The sequence below is a fragment of the Mastigoproctus giganteus genome, chromosome 1 (assembly GCF_048544385.1).
Source record: "Mastigoproctus giganteus isolate SK-2022 chromosome 1, ASM4854438v1, whole genome shotgun sequence".
Taxonomy (NCBI): domain Eukaryota; kingdom Metazoa; phylum Arthropoda; class Arachnida; order Uropygi; family Thelyphonidae; genus Mastigoproctus; species Mastigoproctus giganteus.
The window spans coordinates 68,100,953-68,128,660 of NC_143575.1; the positions used below are offsets into that span (position 1 = coordinate 68,100,953).

A 27,708-nucleotide genomic window follows, 5' to 3' on the forward strand; every position below is an offset into this window, starting at 1 on the left:
GTCCATTTCCACCTGTAGTCTTCCAAACCCCATGTACTTTTTCTGACAGAATCTTTTTCTGACAGAATAAAAGCAAGGTTTATGTGTGAAGCTAACAGAGAAATAAGCTTGTACATGAGCAAATTAGTGGCCAGATATTATTATTAGCAAATGATGCAAGAAAGTAAGTTTATACAGCATCTCAGCCAACACACACACACACTTCTACTTGACCTGTTCATCTCATCTAATAATTTTCTAATTTTCTACTTCTTCCTTGAATTTACCTCAGGGGGCTCACATCTGGTTAGTATGGGCTTAGCACACCCAGGGTCCTGAGCTGGATATCATCATTCTTTTCTCTCTCTCTCTCTCTCTCTCTCTCTCTCAGGGTACTCAAATTTTTTTGGCAGGTGCAGCATAAGCCTCAGGATTCCTTGCACCATATGGCTAATAATAATAATTTATTCAGAATGCCAAATGGAAGGTACCTGCTGGCTGAAAGCATATGTCTGAACATCTATTCTGCAACTGTTCTTCAATTCGAATTTATGCCCCCGTGTGTGTGTGTATGTGTGTGTGTGTGTGTATGTGTAGTGTAGTGTAGTGTAGTGTAGTGTAAGCAAGACAAAGGATGCTACCAGCACTGAGCTTATGCAATCCATTCAAATCCTTAAACACCTTGATCAGATCTTGCAGGTGCCTAGTTTTCAGATGCTGCAATTTGCAGAGCTGAATCTTTCCATTGTAAGACCACCCTTTTGTTCCCCTCACCAATCTCATTGCCCTTCTCTGCACCTGTTCCAACAGATCAACATCCTTCCTAAAATGAGGCTTTCAGAACTGTACTCAAGATGTGGCCCACTGCCTTATACAATGGGATAATCACCTCCAGTGATTATCCCATTGTAAAAGCAACAATGATATACAGAAATTTTGCTGGCAAAATTCCTGTATATCATTGACGAAACTTCATGAGCTGTTCTATCAGTCTATCTACACTGCACAGAGAACTTCATATCTGACTGAAAATTACCTCCAGGTCTTTTTTTTATTTCCCCCACCCTGAATGTGGTACCACACAGTTGGTATGTTATTGCTACCCACATGAAGTACCTTGCATTTGTCAATATTAAATTTCAAGTTCTCAGCTCATCCATTTAATTTTTCTAGATGTTGTTACAGTAGCATACCCTGATTACTGTCATTAACCATCCTGCCAACGTCTGCATCATTTTCAAACATAGCCATTAATCCTAATATGCCTTAATCAGTATCATTAATAAATATTGAAAACAACAATGGGTCAGGAACTGAACCCTGGAGAACTACTGAAACAGTAGCCCAAGAAGGGCAGTGCCCACTGATAACCAGCCTTTGTCCTTTCCCACTCAACCATCCCTTTATCCATAGCTGTAATGTGCCCCTAATGAAACACTACTCCAAGTTGTAACTACTCCTATTCCTTTATGTGGAATAGTATCCAAAGCTTTTTCTGAAATCTAATCATATAATGTCAGAATTATTTTTTTTTTCATGCTGCTACTTTGTTACTGCATCATAGTATCCAATCAGACAAGACTGTTCCTTAACAAATCCATGCTGTGACTGCAGTATAACTGCACTCCTGTCTAGATGGTCCCGCAGTACTTCTTTAATCATTGACTCCATTATTTTCCCTAGAAAAGATGTCAAGTTACCAGATCTGTAATTACTCATGTTGCCCTTTAATCCCTTTTTGTTAATTGTGTGCCATGGGCCATAGCAATATGCTGAAGACCTTTATATGAGAAATATATATATATAATAAAAAAAAAAAAAAAAAAAATACTCTTTAAAAGCCAATTCTTAACAGAATGGTATATCATTTAACATAAGTAAATCATTAGGATTAGCTTTAGTAGAAGCATATGATGCAAGAAGGCAAGTTTATACAGCATCAGCAAAAAAAAAACCCCTTCCCATTTTATCCATCCCCTCCAAAAGTTTGTACAGTTCTCTGAATTTATTTAATCAATGGCCCGCTGGCCAAAGGCAAATTTCCACATATCTATTCTACAACAGCCTTTCCTCAATTTGAAGTTATGACCCCTCAGGTGCATAATCTGAGCAAGGGGAAGAATCTCATCAGCATTGAGCTTGCCCAAACCATTCAAGGCCTTATATACATCTCAATCAGATCACAGGTGCTTAGTTTGTCCAAGTTTTCAGAAGATACGAAGGTTTGCAAGGTTGTTAATTACAGTAATGACAATATGCTACTGCAAATGGATCTAGAAAAGTTGGGCAGATGGGCTGAGAGGTGGTAACTGAAGTTTCACATTGACCAATGCAAAGTACTGCATATGGGTAGCAGTAACCCCAGAATAACACCAACTGTGCAATACAATGCTCAGGGAAGTGGAAAATGAAAAAGATCCGGGGATAATTGTGCAGTCAGATAGCTAATGGGGTCTTGTCAATGATATATAGGAATTTTTCTAGCAGGGATAAGGAGATAATTATCCCTTTATATAAGGCAATGGTCAGACCACACCTTGAGTACTGCATACAGGTCTGGAGGCCTCATTTTAGGAAGGATGTAGATCAGCTGGAATGAGTAGAGAGAAGGGCAATGAGATTAGTGACAGGAAAAAAGGGTTGCTCTTACAAAAAAAAAAAAAAAAAGGCTCAAGTTCTGAAAATTGCAGCACCTAGAGACTAGGCACCTGCAAAGTGAATTGATTGAGGTGTATAAGATAAGGCCTTGAATGGTTTGAGACTCAGTGCTGATGGGATTCTTCCTCTTGATCAGATTATGCACTTGAGGGGCATAAATTCAAATTGGGAAAAGACAGTTGTAGAACAGATGTGTGGAAATTTGCCGGAAGAGCCAGCAGGTGGTTGATTGCTGGAAACAAACTTCCATATATTGTTGTGCAAGTTGATAGCTTAAACAAATTCAAGGAAGAACTGGACAAATGTTTAGAGCAAATAGATGAGTGAATTGGGAAGTTTTTTTTTTGGCTGATGCTGTATAAGCTTGCGATAAATTGTAGTGTGAGATAAATTGTAGCCTCCAGACACTATAATTTGCAAAACTTAAGCCTTCCTTGGTAAGGTAAACTGACGAGGGGAACCCACTGTTCCCCTCACCAATCTCGTTGCCCTTCTCTCTACTCGTTCCAACGGCTTTACATCCTTCCTAAAATGAGGCCTCCAGACCTGTATGCAGTACTCAAGGTGTGACCTGACCATTGCCTTATACATGGGGATAATGACCTCCTTATCCCTGCTAGAAAAATTCCTGTATATCATTGACAAGACCCCATGAGTTGCAATGGTAGCCTTCTGACTGCACAATTATTCCCTACCCTGATTGTAGTACTGCACAGTTAGTATGTTGCTCTGGGGTTACTGCTACCCATATGTAGTACTTTGCATCTGTCAATGTTAAACTTCACTTGCCACCTCTCAATCCATCTGACTAACTTTTCTAGATCCTGTTTCAGTAGTGTACTGTCATTAACAACCTGAAACCTTTGTATTGTCTGCAAACTTGGACATTTAGAATGATATACCTTCATCAATATCATTGACAAATATACAAAACAATAACAGGCCCAACACCATATCCTTGGGGATTCTACTAATAAAATCGCCCCGGGGGCTCACATCTGGTGAGTATGGGCTTGGCACACCCAGGGTCCTGAGCTGGATATCATCATTCTTCTCTTTCTTGGTGATTCCCTTTTGACTCTTTCTCTCTCTCTCTCTCTCTCTCTCTCTCTCTCTCTCTCTCTCTCTCTCTCTCTCTCTCAGGGTAACGGGTAACTCAGGAATTTTTTTTTGGCTGGTGCAGCTTAAGCCTCGGGCTTCTTTGCACCATATAACTAATAATAATAACATCAGTCAACGAAGAGCAGTGTCCATTGATTACCACTCTCTGCTGTCTCGCACTCAACTATCCCTTTATCCGTATCAGGAATGCCCTAAATGGCATACTGCTACAATTTGTACAATAGTGTTCCATGTGCAACATTATCAAAGGCTTTCCTGAAATCCAAGTACATGACATCAGAATTATTTTTTGCATCCAGTTCCTTTGTGACCACATCATACATAGTATCCCATGAAATTAGTCAGACAAGACTTTCCCTTAACAAACCCATGCTGTGTCTGAACTATAATTGCAGTCTTGTCTAGATGATCCTGCAATGTTTCTTTAACCAGTGACTCCATTATATTCTCTGAAATAGCAGTTAATCTACTACAGGTCTGTAATTATGCGTGTCCCCCTTTGTGAATTGAGGATACATCTCTAGTCAGTAGGGACTAGAGTCCAAGGATGCTCTCATAATTATGGCTAACGGTTTGCTTACTTCCTTTGCTGCTTCCTTCAATATACTGGATAGATCCCATCCACCCCATACTTATCTGTTTCTGATTAACAGTTATAGCTAGGCTTCATTATCAGCCAGTTTTAGTAATATTTTAATCCACCCATCTAAGATATTTTCTCCCTCCTAGGAGGAGTTATATTACAGCATAAGAGTTAAGCTCACTATCATATGTGTTATCACAGTGACAAATTAATTGTCAAACTATATTAAAAACTGTATTAAAATAATTTAGACTAGACTCTTTTATACATGACCAGGTATTTCGGTTATGAACCATGCTCGCAAGAAGTAAAGTGACAAATTAAACAATATCCACTCTCTTATACTTTAAAATTAGTGCACCGTGACAAGATTATTTTCGTTAACCAATATGAATAGTGCTATTCACAAATGCGCGTAAAGGCCCATGAGCCCGAAATAATGTATGGTCTCTGCACATTTATAGAATTACAGTTTAGTTTCATTTCAAGTGTTTCAGCTATTAACAGTTTTATGTATTCATTCTCTTTATTAATTACTTTAGCCTTGTTAAAGCAATTAATTAGCAAAAATAATATTGTCGCGGTGTACTAATTTTAAAGTATAAGAGAGTGGATAGTTTAATTTGTCACTTTACTTCTTGTGAGCATGGTTCATAACTGAAATACCTGGTCATGTATAAAGAAGTCTAGTCCAAATTATTTTAATACAGTTTTTAATATAGTTTGACAATTATCTTCTGTTTCTGGCCTATCATTGCTGATGGGTTTAGTTTGGGGTAGATTGATGTGCATCGGCTAAGCTTTGCTTTCTCTTGGTAGCAATAAGTAGACTATGGGAATTGAAGACAAGATTAGTTTTATAAAAACTGCATAATTTTACAATCTTTTAATAAAGATATTTTCACATTATAAACTTAGATCTTTTATATTATATTAACCGGATCAGTTTGATGTGAGCTTCGAGTGAAGAAATTTCCTACAAAAAGGTATGATAATCTATCTTATATTTAAACACAAAGTTATGTACACGTGCATTTTAAAAATTTACAAACCAGCTCTGCACGAGAGAGTGAATTTTTTTTTTTTTTTAAATTTTGGTTTTTAGGAGCATTAGCAACTAAGGCCATATTGCTCCGGGAATATGCGGTAGCCATTCCCTGACCTTTCCGCATCCTCTGTATTTAGTGGTGACAGGCTTGAACCCCGGTCTAATCAAGAAGCGTGTGCTACGCACTGCTGCTCCTTTCCACCTGGCTACAGAGGTGTCGAGAGTGAAAAGTACGTGGTGCTTTTCTGTATATTATTTTATTTATTTTCTGCAACAAAATAATTAAAATACATAAATTTTTTTTTTACAAGTGTCAAAAAAAAGTTGTTTTTGAAATTAACTATACAAAGTTAGAGCTTTAAAATCAAAGGAGATAGCTAATGCTGTTTGGCTTTATTGAAATTATATGCAATAGAAAGGATTATTTTGTCCTCTGATGTTTTTCAGGGGATAAACTGCAACAGCAAAATACCCTTTGCCTTCATAATGAGTTTCTCTGGTTCTGGTACCACTTTCAAACAAATGGTATTGCCAATAGGTTAATCTGAAATTTATTTAAGAGATGAGTCATTGCTATATGACAGCCTGCTTGGTGATTTACTAGTCCAGCATCATGTAGCACGTGGTATCTTAAATAAATGCCAGATTAACTCCTTACAGCTTCAATCTGAAAGTAGTTCAACACCAATTTCAATCCAAGGGTAACTTGTTGCAAAGGCAAAGTGTGCTCTTTTAAGTGATAAGGTAGTTTAAATTCTGCCTGCTGTAAAAACTTCATATAATGGGATGAAAGTTTCTACATAAATGTTGTTTACAAAAAGTGCACTGTATTGTGAAAGCTCTAAAAGTTGTTTGGGGTATGCTAAACCTGGGAGGGGGGTAAAAACTTTCTAGTTTTCCATCATTAATTACACTACCCAACATAATTTTTACCTCCAGCAAATCAATGGTTGTTTCTGGTTACGTTTTATGTATAGAATTTAAAATCAATCATAAAAATTTCCTATCACGTCTCAGTTTTAAGATATAGATAGATAACTGGATTCTGTACAAAGATAGCATTACTGTTTGAAATACAATTTTTAAACTTATTAACTTTTGGTTGGTTTTGTTTATTGGGCTAGAAGTTAAGCAAGTACATCATTACTGTTTTTGCAATATAGTATATTTTAGTGACAATATAGTATATTTTGATTTTGATGCACTTTTCCAGACAAGTCAGTATTTATATTAATTTTATTTCACCATTTAACTGTGTAATATATAGGGCATGATAAATTAGGCTACAAGAATTCACCTTCTGTTCAAATTTATCAATTGTTTTTACTGTTTTTAGGTTAATGCACTGTTAAAATGGAGAAGATATAGCACAAAACTTGCGTCAATCACCCAGACAACTTCTGCTATGTTCGTGGACACTTAACCCCAAAAACTCAGAGGAAGAAAAAATACAATGTCACAAAAGTTGCATATTCATTGTACTTCGGCTGCAAGATCGGTGACCAAGAAAAAAATTGGGCTCCACGTATCTGTTGTATTACTTGTACAATGAACTTAAGGCTGTGGTTATATGGCAAGCTGAGAGCATTACCTTTTGCCATCCCTATGGTGTGGCGTGAGCCCAAGAATCATTTCGACGACTGCTATTTCTGCATGACAAAAATAAAAGGTATTTCCAAAAAGAGCAAGCACTGCATCAAATATCAAAATATCCCATCAGCAATTAGGCCAGTGCCACACAGTAAAGAACTGCCAGTACCTGTGCCACCAAAATCTTGGGGTACTGGAAGTAGTGATGAAGGTACAGAAGAAATCATTTTACCAGATGTTGCTGAACCATGTACTTCACATGATTTGGACTACGAGCCAGAAAAAGGAAAGGCCCCACACTACATTGAATAAGAAGAATTAAGCGACTTGATCAGAGAAGGCTGAATTACTTGGATCCAGACTACAACAGTGGAACTTACTTGCCAAAAATACAAACATTACAATATACCGTAAGCGAAATGAAGAGGTTCAAGAAATTTTGCAATGGAAAACAATGTGTGTCTGCAAAGACACTGGTCTTATGTGTGAACTGAACATTGATCACAATACCTCTGAATGGTGTTTGTTCACTGATGCATCAAAGCTAAGTTTGAAAGCAGTATTGCTTCATAATGGAAATACTTTTCCTTCCTCTTGTTCATGCTGTTACCCCAAAAGAAACTTATGATAATATGTCCCATATTCTTGCTGCTATACGTTACAATGACTTATAGTTGGAATATTTGTGGTGATCTCAAAATGATTGGACTGCTTGTTGGGTTGCAAGGTTGTTTCCTGTGTTTGTGGGATAGTCGTGCAACAGCAAAACACTACGTCATACAACACTGGGACAAGAGAGATGAATATATTCTCAGCAAAAGCAATGAAAAATATGTTCCATTGGTTGATCCACAAAAGGTTTTTCTTCCCCCTTTACACATCAAGCTCGGACTGATTAAGAATTTCACTAAAGCACTGAATAAAGAAAGCAGAGGATTTGCATATTTACTGAAAATGTTTCCAAATTTATCTCATGCAAAGCTGAAGGAAGGAATTTTCATAGGTCCTCAAATAAGAAAGCTCCTAAAACATGAAGAATTGCAAAGAAACCTGAATGATGTTGAACTGGCTGCATGGAGATCTTTCAAGGCTGTGGTTCACGGATTCCTCGGAAAGAGAAAAGAAGAGAACTATGAGCAACTGGTGACAAACTTGCTGAAATGTTACATGAACATGGGGGAGCCGAATGTCATTGAAAATGTATTTCCTTCATTCCCATTTGGATTTATTTCCTGATAACTTAGCAGATGCCAGTGATGAACAAGGAGAGTGCTTCCACCAGGCAGGACATATATGCAATGGAACAACGATACCAAGGTCGCTGGGACTCAGCTATGATGGGAGATTACTGTTGGTTCCTTAAACGGGAAAGCAATCTGGAGTATAAAAGGAAATCATTGAGTGGGAACCATATCTAAGTAAAATATATTGTGTGTAATAATTACAACTATGTATGCTGATATTGTAAAAAAACAAGGAATTTAAAAAATGCGTATATCTTTTGATGTAGACAAGACAGAAGTAAAAGAACGATATTTTCATAATCAGGACATTAATTTTGTTCAGAATAACCAACTTTCGTTCCAAAGGTATGACGAAACATTTTTTTGTCGGATAGTGTATTATCAATGAGTAGTATCTTGATCACAAATAGCAATTTTTTTTTGTCCTCTCCCTTTCCCATTATATATATATGGGGTCAGTGTTCTTTTTTATTGTTTTGGCATGAAATATTTTTTTTTTTTATAGCTGGATGCCATTCCTGATGCCAACGCTCACCCTTTATCTGAGCTGGGGATATCTGGTGGTCACTCCCTGACCTTCCACATCCTCCGTATTTGGTGGTCACGGGCTCGAACCCCGGTCTAATCAAGAAGCGTGTGCTATGCACTACTGCTCCTGCCGATCCCCGCTGTGTCTGTGGGGAAGTGGATACATGGTCTCACATAATGTACAACTGTGAAAACTATGAGGATCTCCGCTGCCTCCTGATGACAAAGCTCACTTACTTTCCTCGCGACAGGGAATTAAACCTGTTGGACTCGCAAGAGGAGTATAAGGAGTTGACAAAATTCGCCAAGGGACTGTTCACCCGAAGGACACTTACTGCTATCTACAGGGATCAAGAACAGGCACCACGACTAAACTAACCATCCTTGGACTCAACGAAACTGGCTCTCACCCAGATACAAGACCTTCCTTTGGGACTCTATAGAATTTTTTTTTTTTTAAGCCATGCTCCCTTGCTTGGCCCTTTGCCTCCACTCTCCGGGCAGGAGGGGAAGGTGACTTCTGGGCTCCTCCTCCCCTCGCCGCCCCTCTCTTCCCTCTGGTGGGGCATGGGCCTGCTCCACTGATTTGGGGTCATCTCCTCTATGGACCCCATATTTCAGTCTCCCCACCCCTCTCTCTCTCTCTTTTAATTATAATTACTAGTGTCTGAACCATTGTTAAATTGCTTGAGCCCTACACTCAAAAACTTAACATTTATTTGCATAAATAGTACTTCTTTTTGGCTGACTCATAACTATAAAGTTTTTTTTTTTTTTTTAATTTATTATTTTTTTTTAAGGTCCTAGCCACTGAAATCTCAGGAAATTAGGTGGGAGGACCTGCCAGAGTAAATAACTATAATAGTGGTGTACCTGGTCTGCCTCCACGAGGCAGAGTATGGACAACGTTGGGTCCCATTAGGGGCCCAGCGGCTAAATGACCAGAGGAACAACAGTACACAACACTACACATGTACAAAATCCATACACTTTTAAACCTCTGGCATTGACAGTGTTCTGTTTCACACCCACAATGTATAGCACGCGGAGATGGGGGAAACCCCTGGTGCCGTTTGACACTAAACACACTACACTCTTGATCACGGATAGCATAATTCCTGTAATGAATCTATCTACCTTACATACCCAATGTCTTATATACTTGCAATGCTTTAGCACGAACCTTAGTCTATCCATAAATTTATATATATATACACAGGGTGATTCACTACCAGTGTGACAAACTTGCAGGAGGTGTAGGGGGCACAAAGACGAATCGGAATCACATAGCATTGCAGGGTCCGAAATGCCTTTGTCATACGGTAGAGGACGTTGATCGGGAGGTCGCGTGAACAGTGATCCCGCTGGAAGTCAGCATTTGCGAACCGTTTCTGTTGAAGAAACCAAGTAGCAAAAGTCCTCCGGAGTGGATAATCCGCAGGCTCCAAGGATTGGACGCGTTGCAGATGGTATGAACTCATTTGGTTTGTTGACAGTATCCTCAATACAGTGGATTGGGAAATACCCAATCGTTGGCTTATCGCTCAAGTACTCGGATTGCCTTCTGCAAGATGTACGACATTCTCCTCATTGTCTGGCATCCTCGTCGTTCGCTCTAGATTCATGGTACCTCTCGTGAAACAACCAGTCTCGTGTAACCTTCTCATCATACGATTAAAATCGTATGACGAGGAGCACACCTGTGCGGGAAACGTTCCTGGTACAAGCGCAGAGCGGCGTGCCCGTTACAGTCCACAGCTCCATACGCGAGGTGCATGTCGGCCAGTTCAACGTTTGAATACTCGTCCATCCTACTGCCTCAGGAACCGGTTCACAAATGCTGACTTCCAGCGGGATCGCTGTTCACGCGACCTCCCGTTCAACGTCCTCTGCCGCACGATGACGGCATTTCGGACCCTGCAATGCTATGTGATTCCGATTCGTCTTTGTGCTCCCTACACCTCCTGCAAGTTTGTTGCACTGGTAGTGAATCACCCTGTATATATATATATATGGTTCTGCATTATTTTAAATTTATGAACTGGTTCTCCAAATTTTCTCAAATTTAACAAATCTGTTCTTTAAACTCAACTTTGGCTTATCTCTAGATAAACCAAAGTTGAGTTTAAAGAACTGATTTGTTAAATTTGAGAAAAGTTGGTTTATCGCGCCCAAGGGGACAAAAATTAGTTTTTGGGGGGGGGCAAAAAAATCACGGGCATTATAATGGTTTGTGGCTCTCCAAAGTTCACCCCTACCTGATGACATCTTATTACTTAATATTTAATTTCTCTCATTGGGTTTTCTTTTCCCTGAGACAACTGATTTTTAATGTACAGGTATATTTTATTAAGAGTGAGTGAGAAATTTTGATAAAAAGAAGGTAATGGGCGTGATTTAATTCAAACATCTCTGCTTTTCATAGGCATTAAATGCCTAAGTGCTTTCAGAGATAATGCCTCCGCAATCCTTGGCATTTGCGCTTTTCTGACAGCTGTGACCTTGGCAGCGATATGATATATTTATTTATTTATTCTTTGATCAATTTTTTTTTTTATCAATGACCAATTTCATTGGTCAATATATAAGGCATGGATGGGATGAGGAAATGTTTCAGTCTATTGTTTCTACTTTCTAAGTGACAATTAGGATTGATTTATTGTTTCCATGTAGCTGAGTAGTCAGGAGCCCAAGTGTAGTAGCACATGCCCTTTGAGTAGACCGGGGTTTAAGCTCATGACTGCTAAATACGGTCAATCTGCCAACCTGCACTGAACCAGCATGGCAGATTATGGTCCATTTCCCTCAACATGAATCATTGAGGAGGCTTCCATCCTGCAGTGGATTGATAATGGCTGCTGGTTATCTTACCTTATTGTTTCCATGTGAGAGTTGTTTTTTCTTGATCCACAGTGCTTTTGTGAGTGACATGGGCTATGCAAGTTAAATACAAATAGTTTATATTTTATTATTTAATTCTTTTTTAGTTATTCAACCTATCATCAATCATGTCAAGTGCTGAAAAGAAAAAGTGTTCACAGTATCTGGATGAATATCTATTTTACGGTTTTATTCAAAGTCCATTTGAATCAAGACAGCCTATGTGCCTTATGTGCAATAATTCTTTTTCAAATGGGGTTATCGAATATTTTAAAAACTTAAAACAAATTTGAGCAACATAACACCATTACTCCTTATTTAATGCTCATACAGTTGCTGTGACTGTGATACAACCTGCATAAGAGACTAATTTCAACAGTTATGCATCAAAACCCTTCCAGTATTTTAAAACCATTGGCATTGAGCAACGATTCAGTTCAAAAAAGAATCGATGAGATACCAGTTAACATCGAAGAGCAGCTAATTGACAAACTAAAAATGAGAAAATTTTCTATTCAGATTGATGAACCTACAGTTACTGATAATAACACCCATCTAATGGCATATGTTTGTTATTTCGATGATGATTGTAAATTGCAAAACAAGATGTTTGTAAAAGCTGTAGAAACTGACTATACTGAAGCATCCATTTTTGCCGTTGTAAAAACATGGTTTGATGAAAAACAAGTACCATTGGAAAATTTGGTATCCTGTGCCACTGATGGTGCTATCCCCATGGTTGGAAGACAAAGGAAGTATGTTCCGAAGTTCTTGTAATACATTGCATTGTGCACTGACATCATCTGGCTGCAAAAAATATTAGTCCAGTTCGTTATCAATCTCTCAGCATAGTTATTAAAACCATCAATAAAATAAAGTCACATAGCAAATATGATTGCCTTTTCAGAAAATTATGTGAGGCTTCTTTTACATACAGAAGTCAAATGGCTTTCTAAAGGAAACTAACAAGATTTATAAACCTTTTTGATACGATGATTAGATTTTTAGAAAGTGAAGGGGAGACAGATTTAGCAAAGGAGATCCGCAAACACAAAAACAACATATACTATATGGCTTGGATTTTTTGAAAACTTATGCAATGAAGTATCACTTCAAGTTCAAGGGAAATTAATTACGGTGATAGACTGCAAATGCGTATTAACAGCCTTCACTGAAATACTGGAACTATTTGAAAGCAATTTAATGAGAAAACAATTTCAGGGTATTCAAGAGTTAGATGAAAGAAATGAATCTCTCACCAAGAATTATTCAGATAATTTGTGTTCTTTAAAAGGTGAAATGAAAAATATATTTTCAGATTTATTTTCTTTTGAAGTGAAGCCATGGATGTTAGATCCAACTGGATGCGATGCTGGGTCTGCTAGTGAATAAATTCAAGAACTCATTGAATTAAAAATGTAACGAAGAATGTAACGAAGAATGCAAATATAGATTCGAAAAAGGTGAAATGGCTAAGTTGTGTGGATCAAAAACAACTAAGCTTCTTTATCCAACAATATGGTCTGAAATGGCCAAAGTACATTTTTGTTTTCCAATGTCTTATATGGTTGAAAGTGGCTTTAGTTCAGTAAATAAAATATTAACAATATAAACAAAATTGATATACAGGAGGGCCTCGATTAATTCATCCCGCAAGTGCACACGCAAAACGGAAACGTGTTAATCGAATATATTAACCAATAGGAAAAATTATAATTGGTCCTTGACCTTCTGGAATGTCCATAAAGAATTTTAAAAATACCTTTTAAATAACTTTTTAACTGTATACAATGTAAAAGATAATGAAAATAATTATGGAATTAAATGTTTATTGCATAAAACAGCAGTTCCCAAACTGCGCGCCGCGGAATATTTTAAATTTTCGAGGGAAACACAGCGATACTCGAAATCTGTCGGACACCGCGCGAACTACTAGCTCGAGGTAATTCACAGTTTCAACGTTTCTTATTAAGTTGTTTGGACCTAACTACTAAGTGGAACTGTTAGGTATTTCTTTTGATCTGAGTGCGCCTTGAAAAAATTACTGAGACACTAAGAGCGCCGTGAACGGAGAAAGTTTGGGAACATCTGACATAAAATACACAATGAAGAAATGACTGTTGTGGGAATATTTGAACAGTGTTGACTTTCTCTTTTCATCAATCAATTTCCGATAGCCGACAACAATCTTCTCTGGGCCCTGGCGAAATAAATATCACAGTGAACATCAAACCTTTTGTTTGAGGTTCTATGCGATACGAAAGATTTCATCTAATTCTTTTACCGTTATCTCCTTCGCAGTAACATTTTCATCTGGCTCATTTAAAAATTTGAATTTTTATGCAAGTGTGCATTGACTTTATTAGCAGGAGACAAACAAGTAACACGTTTTCTTCCGATGGAACACACCGAGGCGGGCAGCAGGCAAACGTTTGTTTATTGACCGTACTACTCACGGTAAGCTTAACGCGCAATTCAAATCTTTTTCAACTATCACATAAAAAAAAAAAAAAAGATTGCGTTAACTGGAAATTTGCATCGTGTAAAGTGAAAAGTGGTATAATTTTTCAAATAGCGTTAACTGAAATTCGCGTTAATCGAACTCGCGTTATGTGAGGCCTTCCTGTATGTTCAAGAGGAGACAGAATTAAACTTACTAACATCATACCGAACATTGAACATTAGTTAAAAGGCATCAGGGCTCACAGATCCCACTGAATAAAAAGAGTAAGTATAAAGTATTTCCTTGTTCAAAATTTCATGGGGAGGGGGATTATAAAAAAAGGTTGAGAAACACTGCTCTATACCATAAACAGTTACCACAAACACTTTCTGTCATACAATTTCTAATCCAAGTAACTTGTTTATTAAAAAATGAGTATCATAAAAAAGTAGCAGTAACCAAAGTTTTACTTAACGTTAGCTCAAATTTTGTTATGGAAAACCACAATTATGCATTGTGAAAATTTAAAATATCAGAAATTTGAAAGAATGCTTTTTTTTAAAATATAACCTTCAATATAATTTCAATGTTGAAATTAAGCTGTTCAGTTTAACAGCATATTTTCTCAGAATAAACAGTTTATTCTGTTATATATGTTACAATGAAAAGAATTATAAACTTTTAAATTAGGAGCATATTCCACACTTACCTGATAAATGGTTTAGTCATTATAACAATTGTTTTTAACCAGAAAGTTGGATGAACTAAGTACAACCCTTTTAAGTTTTTCCTTAATCTATTTAAAAAAAAAAAACACAACAACAACAACATATATTTTGTTGCAGAATGAGGGAAATTAGCAAGAATATATAAAACTTAATTATTGATCTAATCAGATTTAAAAGAGCCACTTATTTAATGGGCTAATTCCATTACAAGTTAAGTAAAATTTATTACTCTATTACATCACAATTATTTTAATTTAAATTTTTTAAAGTAGTGGAATAAAGTCTGCTCAAACAGAAAAATAACAGGATTAATAGGTTTTAGCATTTTCCTTCTTTTGCTATTATTGTTTTTTTATATAGGTGGCTTTATTTTACTATTTAAAAATTTTTTCCCGTCTGATCGGTGTCTATAAGAATGTTTGTGGTCAATCAGATTTGGCCAGTAATCAACACCACCTACACTTAGTAATCAGACATCCAGGAAAGTAAGAGAAGAGAGATGATATCATAAGAAAGTGATTGATTACTAAGTGGTCAATTGGAGTTGCCCCATAATTCCACTCTTTCCTCTAAAGCTCAGTTCTCATAACAGAGCAATTGACTTCTAATTAGTCAATCAGAATTGCCCAGTGACTCCACTCTTTCTTCTAAAGCTCAGTTTTCTTGAAATTTTTATACCTTTGTAATCATTATGGGAAATTTTTTTTTTTTTTTGTAAATTTTATTTTTATTATTAATTTATATTCTGTTGCTGAACAAATTCATCCACAATGCAGTGATATCTATCCCCACATTTACTTTTTATCAGCCTACCTTTTAATTTTCTTATATATACATAGCTGTTTTAGCTTTTGAAGAAATCCCTTTCCTCTGATTACACCTGTTGGCAAAAAAAACTTTTTTTGCCCCCTGTTAAAATTCAGGGTGATTCTTGTAGATTTGACATTGCTAAATTCAAATACGACAACCATATTGCTGTAACACCTACCAATTTTAAGGGAGAAGGGATTAAAGTCAAAAACTAAGTTTCTAGTAAAAAAGATTTCATATATTTTAAGAAAATGTTACATACAGTACTAAATACTGAACAATGGGTTTATTAACTTTGTTCTATTTACAAAAATGTTTTATCTATTAAAACACTTTTATTGGTTTTTGCCTTTTATAATCGTCCACTGGTGTCTCCTGTATGAGATTCCAACAGTAGTCTGCCAACATATTTGGACTCAATTTTCCCTGGTATCTTCTTTCCATTTGAGAAATATCTTGGTGAAACCTTTCACCATGTTTACCAGAGACTGCTCCCAGGTTTTCAGGAAAAAAATCTAAATGGGAATGTAGGAAATGAAGTAGTAATAACATGTTGCCTCCCAATTCTCTGTATGCTAAAATTAGCTCATCCACAATTTCACTGTAATTTTGTGATTTCTCATTGCCTAAAAAGTTCCGACAGACATTTTCGAATGCCTTCCAGGCTCTTGTTTCTGCAGCATTTAATTTTTTAGTGAATTCCTCATTTTGGAATAGCAGTTTGATTTGAGGACCCACAAAAATTGTCTCCTTTATCTTGGCCTCACTGATTCAAAGAAACTTTTGCCTCAAACTGGAAAATCCTTTTTTTTTTTTTTTTTTTTTTGTCCATTGCTTTCAGAAATATTTTTTATCAAACCTAGCTTGATGCACAATGGAGGTAAATAGATTTTTGAATTATCCACCAAAGGAAGATGTGCTATATTTTTCTGGCCTGATGTAGTTTCTTAATGGTCTGGCCATTTTTTTTTTTTTTTACCAGTACAGCCTATCCCCACTTTACAATATTAATTCATTCCAGAGACATGATTGTATTGTGAAAATATTGTAACGTGGACCCAATAACACACTGGTTTTTGGTAATTCGGTACCAAGACCTCAGATGTTCGAAATTTTTGCTATATAACTAAGCTATTTATCTCTCTAAAACATGATTTTTATAATGGAAATTGTATTAGTTTTATATAGAATACTAAATACCAGTAATAATAAATACATATTTTCCAGTGAATATACCATGCCTTTTATCTGCCAGAGGGGGAAAAAAAAAAGTCATCCTAAAATTGAGGTGTATCTTATGCATCGTAATAAACATTAAAACATAATACAAATTTAAAAAAAGAAAAAAAGATAAAAAATGCTGATGGTGCCACATTTTCACTTATTTCCCTTCCCCCCCCCAAATGTTGTTTAAAATGATAATTGATAATTATAAACATTAAAAAAAAACAAGAATGGTAATTTTCATTTAACTTACACTGGGAAAGCTATTTCAGTAGTAGCATGGTGTGGTGATGGAGTTAAAAGAGAATTCTACCATCAAGATATCTAGTGTTGTTTCTGATCGCTGCCTCTTGTCACTAATGGTATAAAAACTGTCCAAAGTGATTTGCTTTTGGTGCTTTCTCTGAAGGTTCTTGAAATAACTTAACACCTGATGTTCAAATTTGCAGTTTCAATATCCTGGTTTTTTCTTACTGTCCTCTTCACAATGGCTCAAGCAACAAACATGCCTTTAATTTCTTGAGTTGTTGCTACATGGTCACCCTCCTCATGTTCCTCATCTCCAGTCATGGTCCCCCTCCTCATGTTCCTCATCTCCACTGTCATGCTCACCCATCTGCTCTAATTTCTGAGTTCCTCTGCTGTCAACTCCCTTCCACGATCCTCAATTAACTCCTCCACATTCAATCTCAAGAGCCAGGGACTCACCAAGAGTGATAATTTCCTGCTCTAGAACACCTTCAGCTTCAAACCCTTCAAAATCATGTATGACTGAAGGCCCCAAGTTTTTCCAGGCTGCATTGAGGCACTGAGCTGAAACTTCATTCCAAGAATTGACAATGATTTTTACACAGTCTAAGATGTTAAACCTGGTCTTGCAGAATTCCATTAAGGTGATGGCATTGTCTCCTGAAGTCTCTTCAAAGCACTTGGCAAGCATCTTCTTTGTGTAAATTTTTTTAAAGTTGGCAATCACTTGCTGATCCATTGGCTGAAGCAGAGGGGAGGTATTGGGTGGGAGAAATTTGACAGTAACAAAGTCAAATTGTTCCTCCAGAGATCAAGCAAGTTCGAGATCATGGCTTGAAGCATTATCCAAAATTAACAGTGCCTTTAAAGGAAGTTTGTTCTTTTCTAAGTAAATTTTGACTGAAGGACAAAACACTAAAAATAACCACTCATTGAAGGTGTCTCGTCATCCAGGCCTTCTTGTTACAGCACCAGAAGACACTCAACCTACCTTTGATGACCTTTTGCTGTTTAAACACCCTTGGAGTTTCTGATTGGTAAACCAATGTTGGCTTAAGTTTAAAATCACCAGAGGCATTGGACTCCAATAGCAGAGTAAGCCTATCCTTCGTAGGCTTATGCCCAGGCAACGAGGCCTCTTCTTTTGTGATGTATGTTTGCCTGGGGATTCTTTTCCAAAAGAGGTCTGTATTGTCTGCATAAAAGACTTGCTGAGGAAGGTAACCCTCCTTCTCGACGAGCTCTTGAAACTTCACTCTAAAGTTTTCAGCTGTTTCCTGATCAGCACTGCAAGCCTCTCCATGCCTTATGACACTTTTAATATCACACCCTTTTCTGAAATGATCAAACCAATTTTCGCTGGCTTGTTGAAGGTATTTTATCAGTTAAAGTCTTAAAAAATCTGCTTTGCATGTTTGCAAATGTATTGTCCAGGAACTGTATCACCCTTCATTTGTTTTTCTTTTATCCACAACAACAAAAACCTTTCCATTTCTACAATCAGTTCTGTGCCTTTTTGGACTGTATTAGATTCATCACTTTAATTTTTTAAAAGTTTTCTTTTTGTTTCACTATGTTAGAAATGGTTGACTGGGAAAAACCATATTCATGCACCAGTGAACTAATTTTAACACCATCATCATGTTTTTTCACCACTTTTTGTTTAATTTTAATTGAAATTTTCCTCTTACTGCACTCTTAAACTGATACACATATTGTGTATCAGTGTACACAATGTTGCACGTTCAAGAATTCAAATAAAGTTTCAAATAAAGGATCCAAAAACAAAACAACCAGCCAACACGTTTACAAAGGCTGAGAGAAAGGACCATGTGGTCCAGTCGGAGAAATCATAAACCCATCATAAAGTGAAATAAGTAGGCACCAATGATCACTGGCTAGTAGAATCAGCTGCTTTATAATGCACTACACTTTCACCGTTTATTGCCATGTTTGGTTATAAGAATCAATTTTGAATGCCTTTGTGATAGTTTCTAATGCACATTTCTGCAGGTCGCAACCATAAAACAATAAAAACAATTTGCAGTTTCTGGTTTATTGGGCTTTTCTGTTAGTGCAATCTATTATAAATGGGTAGTAAACTCGATCTTACTGCAATTACAATAATACCGATAGCAAAATTCTGTGGGTTTTTACATTATTATGGTGAAATTGAGGGTTTAGTGTCAGACAACGTTAACTACAAAATTTCATTTTTGTTTTGAGACAATTTAGTTTAACTTTATACAAATAACAATATATATAAGGACATGTATCTCTATTGGGGATTACCCTGACTTCTAATCTCTCTCGGCATAAGCACATTACAAATATTGCCTCCTCTGTATCTAAAAAACTGGGTTTTTTCTTTTGCTCTCTGCATTATTACTTTTCTTCCGAACAGCTGCTCACTTTGCACAAATCAATCTGCCCTACCATGGAATATTATTTCCACATCTGGGGTGGTGCCCCCCAAATGTGGGAACAATATTCCTCTCTCTAGCTTCTAGACTCCATTCAAAGAAGGACAGTTAGGTTAATTAATGACCCATCTCTAACAAAGTCTCTCCACTCTCTCTCTCTCTCTCTCACAAATGTTCTGTTTCTGTTGCATGCCTTTTCTATGGATACTTCATTGTGCACTGTTCTTCTAAATAGGCTTCTATAATTCCTGCTCTCTTTTCCAAACCAGTCCAAAGATGTGCTGCAACTAGTCAGCCTCCTTTTACTGTCCAACTTCAAACTGACAGAATCAACTTTTATTCCTTAAACTTCCATTTTCTGGAACAACTTCCCTTCATACATATTTCCTGAAAATTACAATCTACAGAAATTCAAGTCTGATGTCAACAAGCATCTTCTTTCCACTTCTCAACATTCAACCCATACATGGTACTAAGTACTACAGGTTCTAATACTTGTGTTTAGGATTTTCATGAAAAAAACCCACAAACACACTGATGTCCAGAGTATAAGAGCAAAGGTCACCCCCAGGTTTTGCTACACAAGAACCACCAGATCCAGGATAGAAAACCTGGCACCATTCTACTGGCTAACAGACTCTTGCCTGGATACACATCAGGTTTCTGGCAGCATCAGCAAGTAGGAGCCTGTCAGCAGGTAAGGATTTTAATCTTTATGTATTTGGATTAATTAAATTAATGTTTTCTATTGCAACAGTAATCCAAACTTAATACTTTAGATGTAAAATTCGCAATTAATTAATGAATTTGTAACCCTTTCTATTATTCTGTCCCCTCAACAGCATGGTCTGATGATGGGTATCGGCAAGATGCCTGAAACGTCATAGTGGTTTAGGCAATTGCTTAATAAACTATATTGTTAATTTCATGTGGTATATGAGTGTTATTAAATACAGTGATAATCATAATAAAAAAAAGGCATGGTTAAGACTTGAGTATTTTTCTATAGTTTACTATCCTGACCACCACTTGAAGGCCTGTTTCTCTAGCTTTATCTTCCTGATCATTTGAAACGTTGCCACCCCTGGAAAATCTTGCCAACTTCAGCTGTTGCAGCAACAAACAAGAATTCTTGAGGTGTGTGTATGTGTGTGCAAGCATTACTTTGACCTATACCATCAGTTAAACACGTATCTATATTACCCTTCTCCCCATAACTAGTAGTTTCTCCGAACCCTCAGGGTATCCTAAATGATACCTGAAAAACTCTTGCATCGCCTTAGTTCAAATAAATACTGTCTCTACAAAATAAATTCCTTCTACTGACAAGCGCAGGCCACACTGATAAAAATTTCCCCCTAGAGCATTACAGACTCCCTCTAGTCTAGAGTTAACAAGACTTTCAACATATAATGCATTCTATCATGTCTTGACAGAATTGCAGACACATATTCTGACCCAGATCATGACATTTTGTCAACATGGTCCTCTATTTATCCAGAAAATTGTCAGGTATGTTCATTTAATACCATTAGTCCTCATATGAATAATAATGCCCTCTTTACACCCTCAAAATCTGACAATCTGTTGGTAACATCATCATCACCAGCAGTAAACACACCCTGGTCCAGGTCCACCTATCTTTATTACAAAAAATCTACCTGTTTCCCTAACAGAATCTCCAAATAAAACTAAATCTGCTTCAACCAGAGCAGTATGCACTTGATTGTTCTGTAGGGGCATCACTTGGAAGCTGACAAAATATTTGATTCCCTGATGAATTCCCAGTTACATTTGTTTCCAGGGCAACCACCCATTTCTTCAGTAACTCAAATTCTTCCAGTAATATAAGTTTTAATTTGAGATCAGCATACTCCTTACATTGGGTACAAAGAAAATAACTGTCAGCTGAGCTTGGTTTGTCTACTAGACCAACCTTTGAATACATGCCAAGAGCTATAACAACAAATTCATGACTCACATCAGAAATGCCCATAGGCATTTCAGTCTGGGTTATGTTGTCCTTGGATTTTGTATTAAAGGCAGACCTTGTAACAACCATTATTTAGATAAAATCTGAACTTAAAAAAAAATAAATAAAATAAAGTATAAAATTTAAATTTACAGTATATTGCAGAATTTAACTTAGCAGAAATACTTCAGAAAAGTTAATTAAATTTATATTAACATATTGCAGAAATTGATTTCAAAAAATTACTGAAATAAAATATTGCTAATAACATCTCCAATTTCACTTTTGCCTAACTTTGCACAAAACTTGATATTGATACATTCTCTAACCTGCAATCACTAATCTAACACAATCAAATGCATTCTAGTCAAAACACGCCTATTTTTTAAACCAAAATAAAACTGATTATAAAATGAACTTAATTTGCTTAATAATGAAATCTGGAAAAAGTTATTTTTTTTAAAAGAATTCATCTTGTAGCAATAAGAAAAACCAACTTATAAACTTTAAAATTCTTTCATCTATTAGTGAGGCGAGTTAATAAAAAAAAAAAAAAAAAAAAGATATTTTTAATTTTAGGTCATATAAAGAATTGTAATTATTAACAAGAAATTTTAATTACAAAACACACTTCAAGCTTGCTGTTTTTCAGCCATATTCACTTACCTCCTGTCAATCATCTGATAGCAACGCTTTAACCATCCAAAACTAGGCATGTTACTTCTTTGAGTTGCTCCATGTAAATATACTAAAATATAATCTTCTGCGACAAGTTGGTCCAAAGTAGTCAAAACATAACTGAAAGATTTTATTATAAGAATAAACTGTTTTGTTGACTGTTAAGTTTTGTTAGGATAAAGAAGGCAAATTCTTATGCTTGTTATTACTAATCCAAAAGAGAAATATAACACTTCTATCTGGTAAATCTCTACCTCAAATAGTAAACCATAATGTTTATGGTTTTCACTGATATTTACTTAATGAAAAAGTAATATAAAAAATAAGAAAGGAAATTTTTTTTAATGATAAATTCTTGAGGCAAATTCAATAGAAAGCCAGATTCACACAAAGTCACTATTGGCATGTGTGTGCGTGTGTAGTATAAGGTACAAAAATAAAAAATAATGTAGTTTTACTTAATTTCTCAAAATGTTTTTCTTATATCTTTTGTATTTCATATAGTAGATTAGTTGGTTATTTGGCGTTTAATGGTGCATTGGCAATTAAGCCCATAATGTGCCAAGTAGAGATAAAGTAGGTAGAAAATATCTTAAATGGTAAAACACACAAGAACCTTAAAAATCCATATTTCTGAAAGCTACCACTGTATGACCCTGCTGGTAGTGAAATTTGCAGATCATCAACTAGTGTAGGAAGATCTGACAATATTGCCAGTATTTTGAAAATATTTTATAAGCTTGAATTACTTATTGTAATTTAAATAAGACTATGGGAAACTGATGTAGCAGAAACTGATGTTTCCTGATGTTCAAACACATGCCATACAACTGAAAGGTTCAATAACTGGTTGCCCTTAAGCACGACTGGTATCCACCCCCCAAACTGAATTTGCCCTCTCCATAAAGTGAGCTTAGAATATGCCCGGGAAACCTTTTCCACCACTGATCAGGCAACCATGAAAAAATTACCTAAGTTGAGCAATACATTGTAATTACTAAATCGCCAGTCAAGAATTGCATACACAATTAAGTTTAAACAATGACTTCCAGCATCACACTCTAAGCCTTAAGTTTTACCAAAAATATTGCTCACCTTTCAAGTTTACATAATGTACAGTTTGAATAAGAGCAATTGTACATATATAATAGTCTGAGTGACAAAGGAAACATGTTGCATTGGGAAGGTGGAAATGCTTTCCACAGATGTAGCCCCATATAATTTACAATAGTCAAACTAAAGCACCCAATGAAGCTAACTTTCTGGAGTAATTTATAGGTGTTTTTTTTTTATTTTTACATAAAATTTTCAATAACTGCTGAATTTCTGAATGTTAAATTTATGAAGTTTTGCTGTGTGTACAAATGTAGCCTTAAATTTCATTCACGGCCCTTTCATGGCCTACAATAGCATTTTACAATGCCAAACTTCCCAATTACCATATGATTATTTGGTTGTTGTTGTTTGGAATTTACCAGTGCAAGGGACTCCAGGGCCAACTGTGCCTGCTCATTATTTATTTAATGGTTTTAGTTTAAAACATGGTTAGAAGTGATCAAATAAGTGGATATACTTGAAATATCAGAACAGATCATCAAAATTAGCACTGTTTCCCAGAACACGTGATGGATTTAATTGTTCCTGCAAGTTAGGTAGTGAAATGAAAGTAACTTTACAGTTACTGGAATATGGACAATCAATAAGGATATGCTTAATTCTTAGTTGAGTCTGACAGTAAGAGCACTAAGGGGGGGGGGGTCTCTCAAAAGTAAGAAAAGATGAATTAGGTGTGAATGACTGAGGTAGACTTTTGCCAAGGCTGTTCCCCATCTGTTGCAACTGAAGCTTCAGTCCTGTAGTTGTGGCTCCATTTTAAATTGTAAGAATTTATTATTTTGGACTTGCCATAGTTCTGACCAGTGATCTCTGCTTTTTGTTTGTATGTTATTTTTATAGTCTGTATAGGGCACTTGAAAATGTTGTGGGGTGGCAACACCCCACAATCTTTTTTTTTTTTTTTTTACCCAGCATTTTCATTTCCTATGATGCCAGAATGACCTCGAATCTAGCAAAATGTTAGTCTGGTCAGACTCATTGTAAGACAGTAACTGAGAGTGTATGCTCCTTATGGCAGATGGGATAGCACATTCAATAAGCTAATCCAGTGATAGTTTAACAGTATAGAGTTCAGCAGCAAGGACACTACAAGTTATCAGTAATGAGGCTGGAGGGGTGAAAGAGGGGATATTGCACCTACCAGAGTATCAGATTTCAATCCATCAGTGTAGGCTTTACAGGTCTCTATTTAGAAAGAGAATTAACTGTATAACTGCTTGATATTGCAAAGGGATGGGATGTTCCTTTCCTAGTGCTGAAATTATTTGTCAAAAACTGCAGGAATATTCATCCAAAGGGGTACAATAGTGTAGTATCCTACACTATCGTATTTCAGTATCCACACTGAAATAATATTGCACAGTTTAACATTTCAAGCTTGAGTAAGATTCCTGAATCTAAGTGGTGCAGGACAGTTTTCATTTGGTTTGCTATTACAGAATGAATGAATTCCATTCTGTATTGCACAGGCATCTCCAATTAGGGTGTAAGGGATAAAAAGGGATGACTGTGAATTTTTGCAGTGTAGCAAAAGCAATTTTTTCTTGCAAAGGTGAAATGGAGATTTATGGGCAGTCTATACTGTGAACTGGGGAAGTTCTTAAAGCACCAGAGCAGTTCTAAGAAGCACTGTTTGAATGGTATTTAATTGTTATAAAGTGCTTTTCCTTACAGTCATATACCAGAGATCTAAAGTCTATGCATAATCTAATAATGGCGCTATAGAGATGTAGTAGGGTGTGCCGATCAGAATTCTATAGCATGGTGAGACTATGATTGAAGCAAAGGACATTGAAATACATTCAACTTCTTTAAGCAAGTGGTTTGAAGATTAGTTGCATGAATTTGAAAGTTTAATTTGTTATCTAGTATCAGGCCTAGAAACCAAACAGTACAAGCAAGTGGGTTTAGTACACTGCTGATGGGCAGATCAGGATGAAGTGATTGTTGTTTTCAAAAGTGAGTAGTGGTGCACTTCTTTTCAGTTAAGTAGTACTCATTGTTTAAACTCAAGGATTCTATTTTGGCTAAAGCAAGTTGGAGCTGTCTGTCAATGATGGTAATGCTCTGTAACTGAGACATGAGATAGGTCTTCAGCATACAAATGAATTTCAATGACTTTTGGAAGGCCTCTTTTCACACTTTTAACCCAGATGGCAAATAGGGTTGCATTGAGGATAGGGTCCACCTTCCACTTGAGCCCATAATAGTAGTAGTAGCGGCATGTGATGCAAGAAAGCAAGAAGCGTATGAGCTTATGCAGCATCAGCCAAAAAAAAAAAAAAAAAAAAAATCACACCATTCCCTCCAAATGCCTGTCCAGTTTCTCATTAAATTTATTTAACCTATCAACTTCCACAACGACAGATGGAAGTTTGTTCCAGCAATTAACCACCCGCTGGCTAAAGGCAAATTTCCGCACATCTATTCTACATCTCTCTTTTCTTAATTTGAATTTGTGCCTCCTTAGGTTCGTAATCTGAAGAAGTGGAAGGATCCCATAAGAATTCAGTGTGCACAACCCATTCAAGGCCTTATACACCTCAATCAGATCACTGCGCAGGTGCCTAATGTTGATAATGTGTTCCACTATTGAACATGTAAAGTATGTAGTTGCAAGAAGTTTTGTATTATTAATGTAGATGGCCCCTTTATTATTAATGTAGTCTCAGATGATGCACATCCATACTAATATCTTGATTGCAAGTGGTGTTAAATGAGTTCACAATATCAAAGCTGACCATAATTAGATGCTGTCTCGTGACGAATGCATTTTAAATGTCAGATTCTAGTTTTAGAAGTATATCTAGGGTAGGTCTGTTTTTACAGAAGACATACTGACATACAGAAAATTCTGTGACTAGAAACAATGTGGGTCTCTTATGGATCGTCCATTCAAAATTTTTGGCCATATAGCTTGTCAATGAAACTGGTCTGTAATTCTGGACTAGTGAAGGATTCTTGCTTGGTTTTGGCATTGCACAAATAAGAGTGACATCATGAGAGAGGATAGGCATTTTTTGAATGGATCCATCTGTAGAAAAGCAATAAGATGAAGAGGCAAGCTTCACACAGATGTTTAAGATAAGTGCAATGAATGCTATCTGACCATGCTGCACTATTTGGGGATTTGGTCAATGATTCTTTGAACTCTGTCACAGTAAAGAGCTGAATGTCTAGAAGTGAGGAATGCGTTGAAAAATTAACCACCAGTTTTAATGTGCTGAAAGAACAGCACATAAGATGAAATGGCAGAAACAGTATACATTCAAGGTTTGTATTTTCTTCCACATATGGTGAGTGTTAGTTCTGTTCATAATAGTTGAAGCAAAGGTCATCTAAGAGTCACATTTGGCTTTCTGTATAATCTTTCTAGCTTTGGTCTTAAGTTTTTTTGTAAGTAATTAGGTTGACAATACAGAACTGATTCCATGTGTGGGTTTTCCTTGTTTAGCTTTGGAGCAATCTGCATTCCACCATTTGTTTGGTGCACATGCTTCTTAGGGTGACATTTTGAAATTGAGATTTCTGCTCCAGACTAAGTCAGATAAAATGTGACTTAGTTGTGATTAGTTACATCATCAATCTACTGTTGCTGTCAGTGGCATAGGAACGCCTTGGCATTAGGGTAGGTGCCAAGGGCACCGACAATAGAAAGGCACCACTGACAGACTACATCAGTACAGTGTCAAGCTAATTCGATACCAGAGGATAGCTGCCGAAATGGCGCCCCTCGATGATGTAGAATCAAGATGACAGCACAGGGAATGTGAAAATTAATTTTCACACAGTGATTCAAGCCTGCATGCATCCTTACATCTGAGTACATGCTGCATAGCATCACAGATCTATATGCTGTCCAGAATGTAACTTTGAAGGGACCAATCAGGCGATCGCTTCATCAGCACATGTTCGAATGCATAGTAGTAGTTCGCAATTCATGCATTGTATACAAACTGAATAAGTTATAGCGTTTTTGTGATTGCTATATAAACAAATAATCGTGAATATTGTGATTTATAATTTAAATAAAACAATAAAGGCCAAATTAATTTTAGACATGCTACCAAAGAAAAAAGTGGACATCAGTACTGCGTAAAAAGACTGCATAAAGAGGAAATTAAAAAAAAAAAAAAAACATTCTGCTAGTTTACAAAACTGGCTTACAATAAGAACTTCAAACTTGAAAGTGACAAAGAAAATGAACACGATTCGAATGATGATGCCACTGAAATGGAAGTCCAAGAAAAAGCTCAAACAGTTGAAGTTACTTTAAAATAATTAGAAAGTGTGGACAATAACCAAAAACAGTTGGCAGAAGAAAATGATGGCAGCAATAATATTAACATGGAACAATGTAAGTCTGAATTTTAATGATACGACCACATGGAACTTTAATACCCACAAAAACAGATCTCTTATGGTGCAACGGT

General features: G+C 36.3%; 1 protein-coding gene across 1 annotated transcript in view; it reads right to left on the reverse strand.

Annotated features, from left to right (window-relative positions):
• Positions 1-27,708, reverse strand: part of LOC150090874 (uncharacterized) — a 628,907-nt gene that overhangs the window by 89,029 nt on the left and 512,170 nt on the right. The window contains exons 17-18 of the mRNA XM_090375379.1: positions 22,148-22,279; positions 14,785-14,871 (exon numbers count right to left, since the gene is read on the reverse strand). Of these exons, the coding sequence (XP_090231505.1) occupies positions 14,785-14,871; positions 22,148-22,279 (219 nt within the window). The remainder of the gene's footprint in view (positions 1-14,784; positions 14,872-22,147; positions 22,280-27,708) is intronic.